The sequence below is a fragment of the Notamacropus eugenii genome, chromosome 2, assembly GCF_028372415.1.
Source record: "Notamacropus eugenii isolate mMacEug1 chromosome 2, mMacEug1.pri_v2, whole genome shotgun sequence".
In the NCBI taxonomy this organism is placed as follows: Eukaryota; Metazoa; Chordata; class Mammalia; order Diprotodontia; family Macropodidae; genus Notamacropus; species Notamacropus eugenii.
Window position 1 is genome coordinate 156,011,402 of NC_092873.1, and position 13,000 is coordinate 156,024,401.

General features: G+C 35.1%; 1 protein-coding gene across 1 annotated transcript in view; it reads right to left on the minus strand.

Annotated features, from left to right (window-relative positions):
• The window catches only part of ME1 (malic enzyme 1), a 262,710-nt gene that overhangs the window by 32,191 nt on the left and 217,519 nt on the right, over positions 1–13,000 (minus strand). The window contains 2 exon segments of the mRNA XM_072642703.1: positions 1,632–1,729; positions 11,717–11,826. Of these exon segments, the coding sequence (XP_072498804.1) occupies positions 1,632–1,729; positions 11,717–11,826 (208 nt within the window).

Sequence of the window (13,000 nt, forward strand, 5' to 3'; positions counted from 1 at the left end):
ACAGAAAAGGTTTCAAGTGATAAGCTACAATACTTTTACTCCTAGTAGTCACATGGGGGAAAAGCAATTTTTTCCTAACTGAATGATCTAAAAAGAATATTGTTTGGACTTCCTCTTTATACAATTAATATCACATTTATTAACAGTGTTTTAGTCCTACCAAAAAAAATGTAATAGTGAATCACTGCTTTTAGTGAGCTTAGTGTTTCTGACAATTAATCAAGACTGGATTGAAAGAAAATGTTCAGCTAAAGCTAACAAAATCTTACACAGTAGTACCAGGACCATGAAATTACAAGGCCTACATATTAAGGTTCAACTCTTTGAAATGGGTAATGGTCACTTTACTGCAGACCAACAAAATTAGCTAGAAATATGCGAGAAACTCACCGATAAAAATTTTGTATTCTCAAACATGTCTGCTTTCTTAGTATGGGTAAGTTTAAGATGCAATTTTCAATGAAACAAGAACCAACCTTCTGTATTTAGTAAGTTCTATGAAATGTCATAAGACCTATGAAATTGCAAAAAAAAAAAAAAAATCTCAAAAGTAAAAAAAGAGCCTTATTTTTTAAATCTTTCAACTATGAGCCACTTTTTGATGGTTTCTGACTATCCCAAACTGACCTTTTCCATTTACCAGAGCCCTTTAGAAACTCAGAGAATGGAATTACCAAACTGAAATGTTGTATATAAACATCCATCCAATATGTGGTAAAGAATTTAAACCTCAGCAAATAGTCATTTCACCTTTCTTGTGCTTCAAAATGAATATGCAATAAATTGATGACTTCCCTAAAGTAAACCAATATGTGTCTTAATTTTTGCATTCCATATGTCACATTAATGTTTTCCATTAAAAATCCTAGCTACAAGCATCCATAAAAATTTTTTTATTTAAAAAAGATAGCTTCCTTAAAAAGCTCCACAAGAAGGCAAAAACATAGCCATATAAATACCCATATAACATATTCACTCTTCTATCCAACAGAATTCTTTTTTTCACTCAAAATCATATTTGACTTGGAATTACAAGCTTTAAAAAAAACACCAAGCCACAAAGCATTTCTCCATTCCCATTCTGGTTTTATATTTTATCATTCTAAACATATCTGGGCAATTTGCCTACAAGAAGTTCAAACTCAGTTGACACTTTAATTCTGTGTCTGGGGATGGACTGCTATTACGGGATTCTAGCTTTTCCTTTTCTTTTCCTTTTTAGATGATTAAAATATATAAAAAGATAACAAAACAGTGAATAACTTTGACTTAATGGCCAGGTCCTGCCAATAATTTAGGACGTTTTGCATAGGAACATTGAGAATACACTGGGAAACCCTATACTCCTTTTCCTTTAGAATTTTAGAGTTTTGAGAAAACTGCTTATTAGATGATTTAATATTTTAATTATGTTTCAGAAAGCCCTTCATACATACATTTCATATTCAAGGAATAGAAACTTTTTTTCATCAAAGTATGAATGAAATTTAAATGAGCAATGATGTTTTTCTTGTGAAAATAAGTAGGTATGGCATGTACCTTGAGGAAGGACACAGCAAAATTTACTATAAATCTGTCAAAATACCTCAAATTATTAATAATTAAAACTACATAAAAATATCCTGAAGTACCTCTCCAGCTCCTTGGAATAGAATTGTGTGATCAGACAGGCTGTTCTGTGTAATGCGCAGAGCTGCAAGGAGACCTGCAACTGCAACAGATGCTGTTCCTGCAAAAGATTAATTATTTCCTTTGAATAATATTCAAACAGTAATTAGCCAGTTACTAAGCTGACATGTTTTGTTATTTAGAATACAAAGAATTAGAGAGGTATAGAACTGGGAATGACCTCAAAGTTTCTGGGTTTCAACCTTCCTCAATCAAAATTTTTAAATGGTAGTCTAAAATTATTTTTATGTTTTCAGAGTATTTGAAAAGTAACCTTTCAAAGTAGATAAACTACACAATAAACAGAATGCCTGAGCGTTTAATTCCTCAATATACAGTCTAGCTGATAATGGTTTCCCTATCCCTCATTCCTGTAGGGTAGAGGTTCTTAACCTGGGATCTCTGACCTTGTTTAAATTTTTTTCATAACTACATTTCAATATAATTGATTTCTTTTGCAATCTTAAGTATCTTATCTTGTACTTTAAAAAAAAATAGTGATCTACAGGCTTCACTGAACTGCTAAGGGGCTCCATGACACAAAGAAGGTTAAGAACCCATGTTTTAGGGGAAACTTCAAGGTTATACCTGAAGCAACACATAGTACATTATATGGCCTAGTCACTGTAACTTGAGATATACATCTGAATGGTTTTAAAATAGTGTCAATCAGTTTAAGACAATCCATTGTCAGACACCTGTAGTTTTTTTTATGTGAGGTTCTTGGTATCATTTTCATTTTGAAGTAAGCATCTAGTAAAATCAGATCCCTCCCACCTATCCCATTCTACCTGTTACATTAACATTTTTTGTATGTCAAAGACTAGAAGGTTTGGCTTTGTCTTTGGTTCATTCTTGACACTAGGATGTTTAGAAAACAGGATGTTAAAAATGGTCTGCATTCACATGGCTATTTACTGGATTCTGCTTTGTTGAATGTGGAGCAGGTAGCAAGGTAATATTTGTACTAGGGTGGGATCTAAAAAGTAATTTTTAATGATGACTTATTTTTATTAGCATGTGAGAGGTGTGTGTGCATAAGTATTAATGTTGAAGTATTGTAATATATGTTAAGTATTACAAAAAAAAGATTCCATAACTCCTTATTTTGTTTTTATTTTTCATTTTTAACACAGTTTATATCACATAAAACAATTCCAACTTTTGGTCAGGTGATACTTCTTTTAAAGCATTTACAATATAGACCACAAATGAATTTTTTTTTTAACATTAAACCCACTGAGATACAAATAATAACTATGCATGCTAACTTCACAAGACCTTGACCTAACTGTCTTCACACTATTACTAAGAATTAAAGGGCCCTAACCTATTGTTGTTGGTCTAAAGTCCTATGCCTGATAGCTTAATTTCAGACCAACCTTGAATGTTCCCCTACCAACAATCTATAATTTAATGGATCTGGTATTAAGCTTAGAAACCTTTTGACTCTAGGAATTGCCTCTAAGAGTAGGGACATTGTGGGGAAACAATATCTCCCCAATTTCATGTCAGTTCCAGGAAGGAATAGATTGTCAACTTGCATCCAGTAAGGCTTAAAGTCTGTCAGGTGTCACTTATTTTGTAATATAATGGAAATAATTTAATTCAACTCAATTCACCTAACATTTAGGCATCAAATATATAATATTTATATTATAATATAATTAATATTATATTAATAATGTTAATATTTATATTATAATATAATTATAATATAATTCCAACATAAAGCCATTCCTGTCTTGAAGGACCTTACAATTTATGTAGGAGAGGAATGAATATACAAATAATGAGGGAGAATTAGTAAGATAAATATAAAGTAGCTCAGGAAATATAATATGAGAAACTTGAGGACAAAACACTTTAATCTGGTAAGTCAGATTAAGTTTCACAGAAGGAGTCATGTAGGAATCTGGTCTTAAGGGATATGAAGACATCAAGAGAGGAAAAGAGAAGAATTAATTTTGGGCACAAGAGATAAAGTAGCCAAATATATGGAAACTAGAGGGGCCAAGATGAATCAATTAATTAATCAACCAGTATTTAGTAAGCATCTGTTATGTGCCAGGTACTATGTTAGATACTGAGGATACAGCTACAATAGAGATCTCTATTCAAGGATGAAAGGGGCAGAAAGAGAATCATGTAAAGTGGCAAGAAGATAGTATGAGATCAGGCTGAACAGGCAGGGGCAGATTGTGGAGAGTTATTTGGTACTCGATGAAGAATCACTAAAGGTGTTTTTTTTTTTTTTTAAAGTACAGGAATGGGGCCATCATAGTGCTGTGCTATGAACTCAGACAACTGTGTTAGATGCATTGGAAAGGGGATAGCCTGGAGGCATAAAAGTTTGTAGAAGGCTCTTACAATTACTAAAAAGGGAATGAGGGCCTGAAATACCATAGTTGTAATGGGAATGGAGAAAAAGAGTCAGATTGGAGATCTATTGTGGAAGAAGAAACAATCAGAATTTGGCAAATGACTGGAAGAAGGGAGTGAAAAGGAAGGAAAAATAAAAGACCCCAAGGTTAAAAGTCCGGGTGGTCTATGGATAGTTGCATATTAGGAGAAATAGAGAAGATAGGGAGGGGATACATCGAGGGAAAAGAAGATGCGTTCATGTTTACATGTTTATCATCTCAAAGGTGATAAATGAAGTTATAGGATCAGAAGTAAAGAAGTTTCATAGAGGCCTACAAAGGAGAGCAACTAAGAAGAAGGGTATGGTCTAGGGTAAATGATATGAAGAGGACTAAGAATCTGAGGATATAAAAAAGACATAGGATTGAGAATAAAAAGGTCGTTAATGACCTCAGAGAATGGAATCTGTAAAATTGTGTTCAACCATGGATTATCATTGTTAACCCTGTTCCCTCCAATTTAAAAAAAGTTCTTTACACTTGCATGCATGCTACACAAACATTGGAAGGTGGGCATACAATAAGAGTTCAAGAAAATGGTCAAAATTTACTATATTACAATAGTAATATGCTTACATACATGGTAGTAATTAGTAAGAAGGTAATGTGGCTAACTATAATTAGCATTATCTTATAAAGCTCACAGTTTTTAATTCTCTTCCCATTTTAGGATCAGCAATGCTAACAGTTTTCTTGCTGCCATCTAAAGTCTAATCACATAGTCTTCTTCCCTCCCCAAACACACACAGGTCCTGGCCCCGATGACACTTGAAATGCTCACTTATCCCCATCCTAAGGGTGAGATCCTTTGTATTATCTTCATATCCTACTTCTCGCCGTAAGGATTTCTGAGCCATTCGCTCCCTTTTGCAACCTGCCCTGGGTTACCTGAGTAGCAGAAACAGCCGCGAGGCTTTGAATAGCTCTGCTCAGAAGAGAACAGTGCAATAATTCCACTGTAGTTAGGTTGAAGAGACTCAGGCTGGGGGGTAATTAAACAAGGAGAAAGAAGGCCATGGAGAATAATCTTTAGCTCTGATATTAAGTAGCCTTCCTTAGAGAAGGAGAGGAGGAGGCAAGGGAGAAGAGAATCTAACTGGGCAGTCAGGAAAGAAGTGAGAGGTGCATTTGGAAGGAGGGGACCAATGGAGCAGTCCTCCCCCCACCCCCTCTTCTACCATTCTTTTAGCCAGGCACCCACTGATTCACCCTGACCACAGGAGCATTCCCTTAGTGGCAAGACAAACTGTATGATATGGAAATTCTCTGAAATCTGTCCCATTCTCTCTACTCATATAACCATAACATTTAGGACTTCATCAGTTCTCATCTGCACATTGAATGTACTATGATGTGGCGATACCATTATTCTGGTAAAAGAAAAACCCAGAGCCTGGAAAATACCTGAAACCATTCAAGAGTTCAATCTAAGCATATACACAAGATTAACCAAGTAGATGAAGAATGTCTATTGCTTAGCTTATGACATACAGTTGGATGGGCAAAATCACAGAACTTGTTAGCCAAAAGATTGTACTAACTGTACAAATGGATAATGAATTGGGCCTAGAATTAAACAGAAGGAGAAGAGAACAGATTGTCTTTGATGAACTTAAAAAAGGTACCATCATTCAAAGGGCAATGGAGAAGCATATATTAGGTGTGAGCTGGCTTCAACACATAAAAAGTAAGCCACCATTAACACGAACCAGCTTCAAAGATGTCATGGAGAAGGCATGAGCAAAGCAGAAGACTGGTTAGTTATCTGAGAATTAAAGATACCTAGGGTGATCCATTATTATGATGTCAGGAGAGAGTAGAGAAGGCCCTTCACAGTAGGTTGAAATTAAGGGGACATGAACAAGAGTTAAAAGAGTTAAAAGGTACTGGCAATTTATGGGTTACAATCAGAAATACAGTGGTGAATTTCCCTATGAAAGAGATCAAAGAGCCACTTATTTGAGTATCACACATATACGGAATAAAATGCTGCTAGGCCTAATTGAGAGTTTTTAAAATTTCAATTTGACTTATTAGGAATAGCAGAAGTTGTACATTGATTTTAAGTAACTTCTTTGATGTGTATTCAGCCTATGAAAATCTTGCCAGATTTCTTCAAATTGGACCAAACTCACCTGAAACTGATCTGAAATAAAAACTAATTGTTTTCTTTGCTAAAGAAAATTCTAAAGTACAAAAAAAAATCATCACCACTGAGCACACGGCCATTTATACTTACATTATTTTGGCAGATGAAAACTTTAACAGATCACAGAGTAGTTCCGCTGCTCTGAACATAATTACAGTTCCATCTCTTTATGGCTTCTACCTGAAATAAAACCTAGCAGCTTCTGTTGATGTCTTTTATAGAAATTTCAGCTGGAGGGATCACTAAGCTACAAATCTGGGCAAGGATTAAATTTTATGCAGGGCTATTTTACTGTTTGTCAGTAAAACAGAGATTACAGTGATCTTTGTGAATTATACCAAGATGCATTATCCCACCGCCCCCAAAAAGTACATGAAATTATGAGACATTATAACAAAAAGGACTCATTTTTGATGAGTCATACCTCCAGAACTGCTACTTCTTCTATGCACTGATTGTCTCTGAAGGAGAAATGGCTCTTCACTTGATTTGGGGCATGTTAATTACCTTCCAAGACATTCTCCTAATCACCATCATTAGTAACTAGGCTTATAACCATGTGTTGAGAGCTAATGAACGTGAGGAAATTAGTGATGAGTTTAAGAGTAGAGAGAGATTATAATACGATAGCATGATTAAAGTGATGAGGGTATGTGGAAACAAAGAGATTATGACACAGCAGGAAGGCTGAAGGTATATCCAATTGTTTAACTCTGGCAGTCTGTGGAAGAATACAGGTATTAGGGAATTTGCCCCAAGAATGAAGCTTTAGAAAGGATGAAGAGAGTTCACAGAATTGGGAATCTCTGAATATTTGTCAGGTAATCAATGAGACTGGGTCCTAGTGCTCTCTTCATGGAGCTTTCCAAGTATTCTGGGGACTGTGAAGAACCTTGTCAGATGATGAATATTTGTATGGTGAGTTCCTTAACCATCAGAAGTATTCAAATAAGAAAAGATGTTTTGTGGGAAGCAGGGAGGATTGAAAGTAAGGGTGCTATAAGTAGACCTAGAGCTTAGGCCTTAACTAAGACCAAAATCTGTCAGTGGATAACCCAATGACAGGGGGATGTACATAGGCATAAATCCTATCTTTAATTTAAAATTTTTTTTGATGAAATATCTACGTAATTAAAATGGAGCAAATATTTCAGTAAATTAGTGATTTTGTTGCTGTTCAGTCTTTCAGTTACGTCTGACTTTTCATGACCCCATGGACTGGGGTCCATGAAGACGGAGATGAACAACTGAGGCAAACAGGGATTAAGAGACTCGTCCAGGGTCTCAGTGCTAGTTTCTGAGACCAAATGTAAATTCAGATCTGCCTGACTCCAGGCCTGGTGCTTTATCCACTGTACCATCTAACTATCCAACTAGTAATTTCATTGTCACAAATAATGAGTCAAGGTACTTCTTTTCCTACTAAGTTCTTTTAAAGTAAATTGAATAATAGTCTTGTGTTTGATCATCCCAAACATGAGGTAAAGAATTCAGTATTCCACAAAAATTTCTGAGAAAACTATAAAGAAATATTGCAGAAACCAGGTATAGACTAACATTTCAAAATGTATGCCAAGATAAAGTCCAAAAGGTTCTGTGACTTAAGACGTAAAGGGTTACATGATCAACAAATTAGAGGAGTGAGGAAAAACGTAACTTTCAAATCTCCAGATAGAAGAGTGCATGTGCAAACACAGGGTAGAGATAGATGAGGAAGTTTCTGCACCAATAAAATGAATACAGCAAGAATTAGAAAGGAAATAATAGGGCAAAATAATTTCATCAAATTTCTCTGATAAAAGCATCATTTAAAAGACATACAAATTTGAATTTATAAAAATAGAAGCCATTCCTCAATTGATAAATAGTTAAAGGATATGAAGAAGCAGTTTTCAGAAGAACTTATTAGCCTATTTGAAGCATACGAAAAAATGCTCCAAATTACTAATAGAGAAATATAAATTAGAAGCAACTCTGAGGTTCTACCTTACAACCACAAGATCAGAAAGCTGACCAAAAAAAGGAAAATGACAAATTGAGGGAAGAGGCTTTAGAAAAAAAAAAAGGTACTTTTTATATACGGAGGGAGCTGTGAATTGCATCAGCCATTTGGGAAAGCAATTTGAAATCATGCCCCCAAAGTTACTAACCTGTTCATATCATTTGACCCAGCAGTGCCACTACTAGATTTGCATCCTAAAATAATCATAGGAATAAGGAAATAAACTATACATACGTACAAAAATAATTATAGCAGTTCTTTTTCTGGTAGCAAAGAACTGGAAACAAAGATGGGTGTCCATTAATTGGGGAATGACTGAACAAATAATGGTACATAAATGTAATAGAATCTTGCTGTACTATGAGAAACGATAAAGGTCACAATTTCAGAGAAATTAGTAAGATTTGTATGAACTGATGCAAAGTGAAGTGAGTTGAGTGAGAAAAACAATTTGTACAAAAACTTTGTAAAGACAAAGAAAATAGATTTTCATTATTTCAAAAAATTATATCAAAAATTTTAAGAAACAAAATTTAATAGTCACAAAATCAGCTAAAAATGACAACAATGTAAATGGAAAGAACAACAGGTATAAAATGATCTAAGGTTATACTGTGCCATTATAAATACGCATGGTTCCCCCAAAAGAGATAAGAAAACATTTCCCCCCACTCCTTAGCAGAGATGGGGGGAGTGGTTCACAGGATTGGAACAACATATATAATGGCAGATATTATGAGATATATTAATCAGTTTTGCTGAACTTTATTCTCCTGTTTAAAAAAAATCTTTGTTATAAGAAATCGATCTTGGTGTGGGGGCTTTACAAAAATAAAGATATCAATAAAATTTATTAAAAATTTTAAAAGTTGAATGGAAAGATGAGTTGGATGACCCTAAGGTCTGTTCCAACTCTTAAGATTCTATGATTTTTCTTCCACACCAATTCCTATTCTTATGCTTAATCACGGCATGGAGGGTACTCACAACTATGGCAGAAAAGCACGAGCTGTGACAGGCAGTAGCATGCTGAAAATGTTTTGAGAATAATGTCAGAAACAGATTTTTTTTTTCTGCCCTCTGAGGACACAATTTCGTTGAGTATGGAGAGGCTCATTATAGTGGGTGACTCACGATGACTCAGTGATGAATACTTTGGCCATGGCAACCCATGAAACAAAGGAAACTACAAATGACATTCAATCTTGTATTGCTCCCTTTTGATTCTGAAATAGCCATAGCAAAAGGACAGAAAAAGGGCAAGGTGTAGTAAGAATCATGGTTTTAAAAACACACACAAGTATTAACTAAGCTGTTGGTATTCTAAATGTGAAGTCCTTGTACAATGACTAAAGGCCTTACTACCAGGAACTGAAATTCTTGCAGAGAATAAAGCAGATGAAAGGAAGATATAGCTAAACTGAAGGATATCTCAGATGTTGTCTTTTTTTCTTGATTTTTTTTTTAAAAAATAATATTTTAGTTTTTCCAAATATGTATAAATACAATTTTTAACATTCATTTGAAAAAATTTTGAGTTTTAAATTTTTCCTTCCCTCCTTGACTCCCCCTCTCTGATGCTTAGCAATTTGACTTAGGTTATATGTGTGCAATCATGCAAAACATATTTCTGTATTAGCCATGGTGCAAAACAAACCAAAAGAAAAACACATAAAAAAAAAAAGTGAAAAATATTATTCTTCAATGTACATCCTGACTCCATCACTTCTTTTGCTCACTCAGATATTTAACTTGGAAAGACAAATTTAAAAGAATTAGTAGAGTTTATTTTATGGTGTATCCAAAAGCAACAAGAAACTATTACATGGGATATTTAGTCATGTGATACTACAGTGATCATGACAAGCATCTACTAACCAGTCACCATGAAAACAGTTCTAGTTTATGCCAACATGTTACAGAGTGTAAGAAGGTGGAGAAATCATATGAAAAACTTGTTAAAATCCTTCAACTTAAATTAGTATATATTCTGAGACTTGATTTCAATATAAAGGTGGGAAAAGGGGAAGTTTGAAAAATTTTGTGAGATATATGGTTCAAGAAGTAAGGAATGAGGGAGGTCAAAGACTTGAAGCCAAAACAGAAAGTTTCACAACTATATATTTATTTTGAATTTCTAGCTATTCAAGTAGGTTATCCTTAGTTATATTTAAGGATGCTAATGATTTATGTGGGTTTAGATTTTATCTTGTAATTTTGATGAAATATTTCCTTCAAAGGTCTCTGGTTCTATTTGAGGGTTCCCTCTTTTCATAGGGTTCTGGGGCCTCTCCCTACAATCAACTCTCTGCCTGGGCTCCTTCTTCCTCAGTGATGTACTCAGAGGTAAGTTTTGAGATGGGATCGGACAGCTGGAATTTGCCAACAGTCTTTCTTCTGTAATTTAGCTGGGGCCACTGGGGCCCTGCTGGACCTTGTCTAGAACATTCTGTAGCTTTTCTCTCTGCGAGAGCAGGATTGGTTTGAGGACTTAGAGGGCCTCTCTTTAGACCCTTGAGCTAGGTAAAGGAGTCTAGAGGTGATTCATTATATTGCCTAGTTGAAGGATGCATCTCTAAGTCTTAATATAGTGATGTCTGGGCATCCTAGAACTTGTATCATCTTACCTTAATTCCCAAGGCTTCCTTGGTAACCACAGGGTACTTTGCACACAGCAGGTAGTTAATAAATATTTCCTGAAAAGAACTGAATGAATAAATCCTCTACTCTTACCACTGCTTCACAGGCTGGTTTACTTCAGGACTTAAGGGACTCTTTGCCTTCTTGTTTACTCTCATCTCCCTGCTGCAGCAGTTTTTCTTGTCTCTAGCTTTTCTAGATTCTTGGTTCTAGTGATTTCTGTCACTCACTGCATTCTAACTTCTAAGAATAGTAGAACTTCAAGTCTTTGAACACTGTTGTTACCACCAAATATAGAAGGAGTTCGACAGAAACACAAAATGCTAGAACTGAAATGTAAACTCCTCTAAGAAAGGGATGATTTTCTTTTTGCCTCAGTATGTTCACTGATTATCACAGTATCTTGCACACACTAAGTGATTAATGTTTGTTGTGTTGAAATTAAATGAAAGTGGGTGAACACTGCTTTTTAGGCAGAGGAGATCAGACACAAAATATGAAGAGGCGGGAGGAAGTGGTAGACATCCAGGAGAGTGCCTCCTTCTAGGGTAAAGATGAGACATGCAAATTTGCTGCAGACAGTCTTTTTCAGTCCTAACATTTTATAATTACATACTCTTTTTCCTTGTCTGAATCACTAGAGATGATAGAAAAAATGATACTGGGGTAGCTCTGAGATCTCTGATTCTAGAAATCTAATTATTCATTCCCCAACTATGGACTATTGGTTCATTATCTTGTCACAATGAGTATATCATTCTGCATAAAATGAATATAAGCTAATTGGAGCACATTGTTGTTGTCTTTAACACAATGGAGATAGACTTTTATTACCTTGAATGTCATCATTGAACGTGCAATATTTGTTCCGATACTTCTCCAAGAGACGAAATGCATTTGTATTGGCAAAATCCTCAAACTGAATAAGACAATTCATTCCAAACCTATGGACACAAAAAAAAAATTCATAATTTATAAAAGATATGTTAACTCTAAAAATAAACCTAAAAAAATCTGTAGAATAAAAAAATATTTTTATTTTCAATTCAGAAATTACTTGTCATAATATTGTGGAACAACCAAATTTGATTCACTATGCCAGTACACAGTGTACATGTAGTACATGTAGAAGTAGCAAATAGAATCTGTAAAGAAATCCTGGAACAGACACAGAAGAAATTTCTGCCAGAGGTGATATAATCTTCAAGCGACTGATCTGAAGGTATCTCAGAGAAAGAACAATTACAAAAGAATGGAAAGGCTCTTAACAAACAACAATATACGTAGCATTTTTCTTCATAGTCCCCTGCCTACTCATTGAGAGGAGGTTCTGTTCCTCATCTTTATGCCTATGACTCCCATATATATATATCCCTTCCTAGTGCCTCTCCTCCTTCTAATCCTAAATCACCAAGTGTTTACTGTTCATTCTGACTGGGTGTTCAGTAGGCATCTCAAAGAAAGAATATATCATCTTTCCTCCCAAATTCACCCCTGTTCTGGGTTTCGTTATTATTCTGTCAGTACACCATCATCTTTCTAATCATCCAGGTTCAAATCCTTAATTCTTAGCTGACTTTCTTACCTCACATGACCAAATCAGTTGCTAGTTGTTACTTTTATCTCCACAATTTTCATATAGATTCCTTCTTCAATCACATTACTATTACCTTAGTTCAGGCCTACCTACCTATGCCTTGACAGGACAATTGCAATAAGGCTCATTTTAGTCTCTCAAACTCAAGCCTCTCCCTAACTGAAATCCATCCCTCACACAGATGATAAAGTGATTTTTGTAATGCATCAATCTGACAGTGTCACTCTCCCACTCAATAAATTGTAGATCAAATGTAGACTGTTTGGCTTGTAAAAATCTGGCTCTTTCTACCTTTCCAATTTTCTTACACATGACTTCTTTCTACATACTATGCAATCTCTACCACCTACCTGCTGTTCTGCACACAGGATTTTCCACCTCTGTCCTCCATAGCTAGAACGCTCTCTTCCTTTTCACTTCTGCCTCTTAGAATCTACAGTTTCCTTCGAGACTCACCTTAAACATGACCTTCTACATGAAACTTTTCAAAAATTTCCTTGGCTGTTTTTCCTTCCTCCAAA